General features: G+C 37.7%; 1 protein-coding gene across 1 annotated transcript in view; it reads right to left on the reverse strand.

Annotated features, from left to right (window-relative positions):
• EIF5B (eukaryotic translation initiation factor 5B) overlaps nucleotides 1–3,561 on the reverse strand; it is a 72,184-nt gene that overhangs the window by 40,235 nt on the left and 28,388 nt on the right. The window contains exons 5-6 of the mRNA XM_006916181.3: nucleotides 3,098–3,309; nucleotides 2,515–2,665 (exon numbers count right to left, since the gene is read on the reverse strand). Of these exons, the coding sequence (XP_006916243.1) occupies nucleotides 2,515–2,665; nucleotides 3,098–3,309 (363 nt within the window). The remainder of the gene's footprint in view (nucleotides 1–2,514; nucleotides 2,666–3,097; nucleotides 3,310–3,561) is intronic.

A 3,561-nucleotide genomic window follows, 5' to 3' on the forward strand; every position in this document is an offset into this window, starting at 1 on the left:
AGAAGAGAGACAAACCAGGGCCACAGACGCCACTTGAGAGGCCATCTCTTCCAAGCCTATCCTAAAGACTAATGCTGAATTCATCATTTTAAATCATAATTTTCATCTAATCTCGTAAGGACAAGTCAAACTACTCCATAAAACAGCAGTTCTGAGATGCATATTATCCGCTGCTTGGCCCCATCCCAATTTCTTCATGAGTGTTGTTAGTCTGTCAGATACCAGTCAAACATGGTATTTGGGTGCTGGGTATACTCAAATTTATTCTCTAATTTTTAAAAAAGCTATAGCCCCAATTCGATATGAAATTTTCTGAACTCTAAGAGAAGAGAGGAGGCATTTGAAAAATGCAAAGGGAAGGGCTTGTAGAAATGACCTACTTAGCCAGTTATAGATTAACCACACCCCATAGATCTCTAAATGGTCTTCTGGAAACTGTTGCAACACCTACAAGATAAAGGATCTGTAAATAGATAGGACCAGTGGTCTGGGAATTCCCTTCCCCTTGGAGCCCCCACCTAAAACTCCCCCTGCCCATCCTGGGTCATGAGGTACACGTAAAACCTCAAAGGAATCACGCGCTTCTTGCATGGACACTGCAAAGGTATATAACCTGTAAGAAATCTAACCAAGGGGAACTCATGCTTTGGTGCTGTTAAGCCCCGCATGCTCTGCCAGTTAATAAATTCACCTTCCTCTAACAAAGTTGTTTGAGCATCCAAATTCCTCCTTGGGGTGTCGCTTCCTACAACGTAAGTACTGTGTTTCTCTACATTTGCTTCTCCCAGATAAAGAGATAATGCAGAATAAAGAGGAAGCCAAAGAGATCAGTTAAAATCTCAGCTCCAGGACCTAGGCAAGCTGTGTAAGCTGAGTCTCCATTTCTTTATCTACATGATGGAAATAAAAATATCTGCATGATTTTTATGAGAAAATAGATGTCAAAAGCTTACTATTACTATAATTATGGCATAAGCACCAAAATTACTGTAATAAAACCTATGGAATGTAGAGACAGGAAATTTAGGGCAGTCCTAATAAATTTTCCTCAATGATGCAAAAACATTATTTTAAATAACTTCAATTGTCAAAAACATATGTTCAGATTGTGGTCTCTAAATAAAAGGAACCAAGGCCTTTTGGGTAAACAGTTGATTCCAGGTCTAGGGCAGAAAATATACAAGATGAACCTGAGATACTTTGCTGTGTTAGCAAGCAAGGAAGGGGTTAACAGAATATTGTGGTCATGTGAAAAATTCACAAGAACAAGCCTAAATGGGCTCCCACTGGCCAAAGATAAAACAATTTCAGTATCAAAAACATTAACATCATAAGATGAAATCAATTATCTAAAAATCCATTAAAATAAAATGATAGGCATTAAAAAAAAAACCAAAATTAAACTTATTGGCCACCTTTGGAGGTTGCTGGATGCCTTTTACTATTTTGAAAATAAAGAAAAAAAATGAAGCAATTACCTTGGCTTTCCTGAATGAACAATGTCAGGGAAAGTTTTTCCTTAGAAAAATATTCTAGCTAATAAATGCAGAATGAATGATAGACTATGACAATTCTGCAATTCCTAATGATATAGACAACAATTACCAATTGGATATTAAAATTACTAGTGAAAAGTCAATGGCGAACTTTTATAATAGACAAGGCTGCCAATGGCTAAACCCACTGGTCACTCTTGACATCACCAAAAGTGAGATAACCAGATCACGTGCTGCCTGGCATGAGAAAACAGGAACTGCACAGCATCACTAGGAGTATCCAAGCTGCTAGATCTAGTCAACACCAGGAGAATGTAATTAGACAAATCTAGAATGTGAGAAATTCCAGAGAATAATCTAGTACTGTCAACGAATAAATGGTATGCCAAAAACAGGGTGGCAGCTGTACCAGTGAGACAGGCCAAGCAACCAAATGTGACGCGTAGATCTAATCTGGATCCTGATTTGAACAAATCAATTATAAAACATATTGTGGAGACAAGGGGAAAAGCTTACATATCGTCAGAAAATCAGATGACATAAAAGAATCGATTTTGTTAGATGTAACAGATACTCTACTCATGTTAAAAAGTAAAATGTCCTTACCTGTTAGAGATATACACTAAAGTAAATTCTGAGTAGAAGGACATGGTATTTACTTTACTTTAAAATACTCCAGGGGGAAAAAAAGGTAGAGGGGGCAAAACAAGAATGGTAAATGTTGGTAACTGTTGAAAAGGAGTTATGGGTACATCATTTTACTATATTTTCTATTCTCACTTATTTTAGAGCACAAAAAAAACTTTTATGGACACTCTATCATTTACGTGTATATTTTTACCATCATATAAAAGCCACCTCTCTAAATATTGAGATTATCTCATCCACTGTTAACATTTTTGTTTGACTTTTTCACAGCATTTCAGAAAGTTCTCTTGGTTCAATTCAGTTCTCCTTTTGACCACTGAAACTGCGTAAGAAGTGTCAGGACTGTGCGGTAAGGAGGAAGACGACTTACCCTGAGCCTGCAGAAGTTTGAGGGTAGCCTCAGCCCTGGCTCTAGCTTCTCGCTGGGACTTAGTTAAAAGTTTCCCTTCTTTTTTCAAGCGTTCTTTTCTTTCTTTTTCTTTTTGCTTTTTCCGTTCTCTTTTCTCTTGTTCCAATCTTTCCTATAAAAGAATACACATCAGAAAACTGTATTGGCTTAATCAATTATAAAACTTAAACAACTCAAACTCCAAACAAAGCTTTTGAGATATATGCAAAGTACTGTGTTAGGAGATTCCAAATGAAAGTATTTTAAATGTTGTACATGATTTTTTAATCAATATCACAGGAGAGTAGACTATGTTGGCCATGATACGCAAGTTAACTTCTGCTTGTACCTGAGGCAATAAAGGCAGGATTTTTCTGCACCTCTTCCTTTTATTAAGTCAGAACAAATAATTGGCATACCAAAAACAGGATGCTAGTGGTATCAGTGAGAGACAGGCCTAGTGACCAAATGCAATAAGCTAACTGAATTACCATACCATTAGTACATTTTAGAGAGACATTAAGTTAAACACAACATCAACGTGAGCAGCTTCATGAAAACGTACCTCTTCTTTGCGCTTGGCCTCCAATTCTTCAAGCCGTTTCACCCGTTCTTCCTCCTCTCGCTTCTGTCTCTCTTCTTCTTCTTTAAGCTTAGCCAGAGCTTCTTGCATAGCTTTAACGGTAGCTTTGCTAGGTCCTTTTTTCTTCTCTTTCTCTTCTTTTTCTATTTTCTTTTTCTTCTTATCTTTTTTCTTTTTGTCGCTTTCATTGTCATCTACCAAAAAATATATATATAGTTAAAGTGTTTTTTAAAAAAGTTGCTTCCTAAGGCAATGGATGAGTAAACCCCAGAACCCCAGAATGGGCTGAAGCTGATGCCAGCAGCAGACCAGTCTCTAGGCTCAAGGCATCCTGAGCACCTGAGTACCCAGAACAGCTCAGAACAACCCAGCTGGCCTCCTTAGAAGCCTAAAATGCTGGTATTGCTGAGTTGTCCTCAGGGATGCAAGAAGACAGGAGGATCTCG

The sequence above is a fragment of the Pteropus alecto genome, unplaced genomic scaffold (genome assembly GCF_000325575.1).
Source record: "Pteropus alecto unplaced genomic scaffold, ASM32557v1 scaffold186, whole genome shotgun sequence".
Lineage (NCBI taxonomy): Eukaryota > Metazoa > Chordata > Mammalia > Chiroptera > Pteropodidae > Pteropus > Pteropus alecto.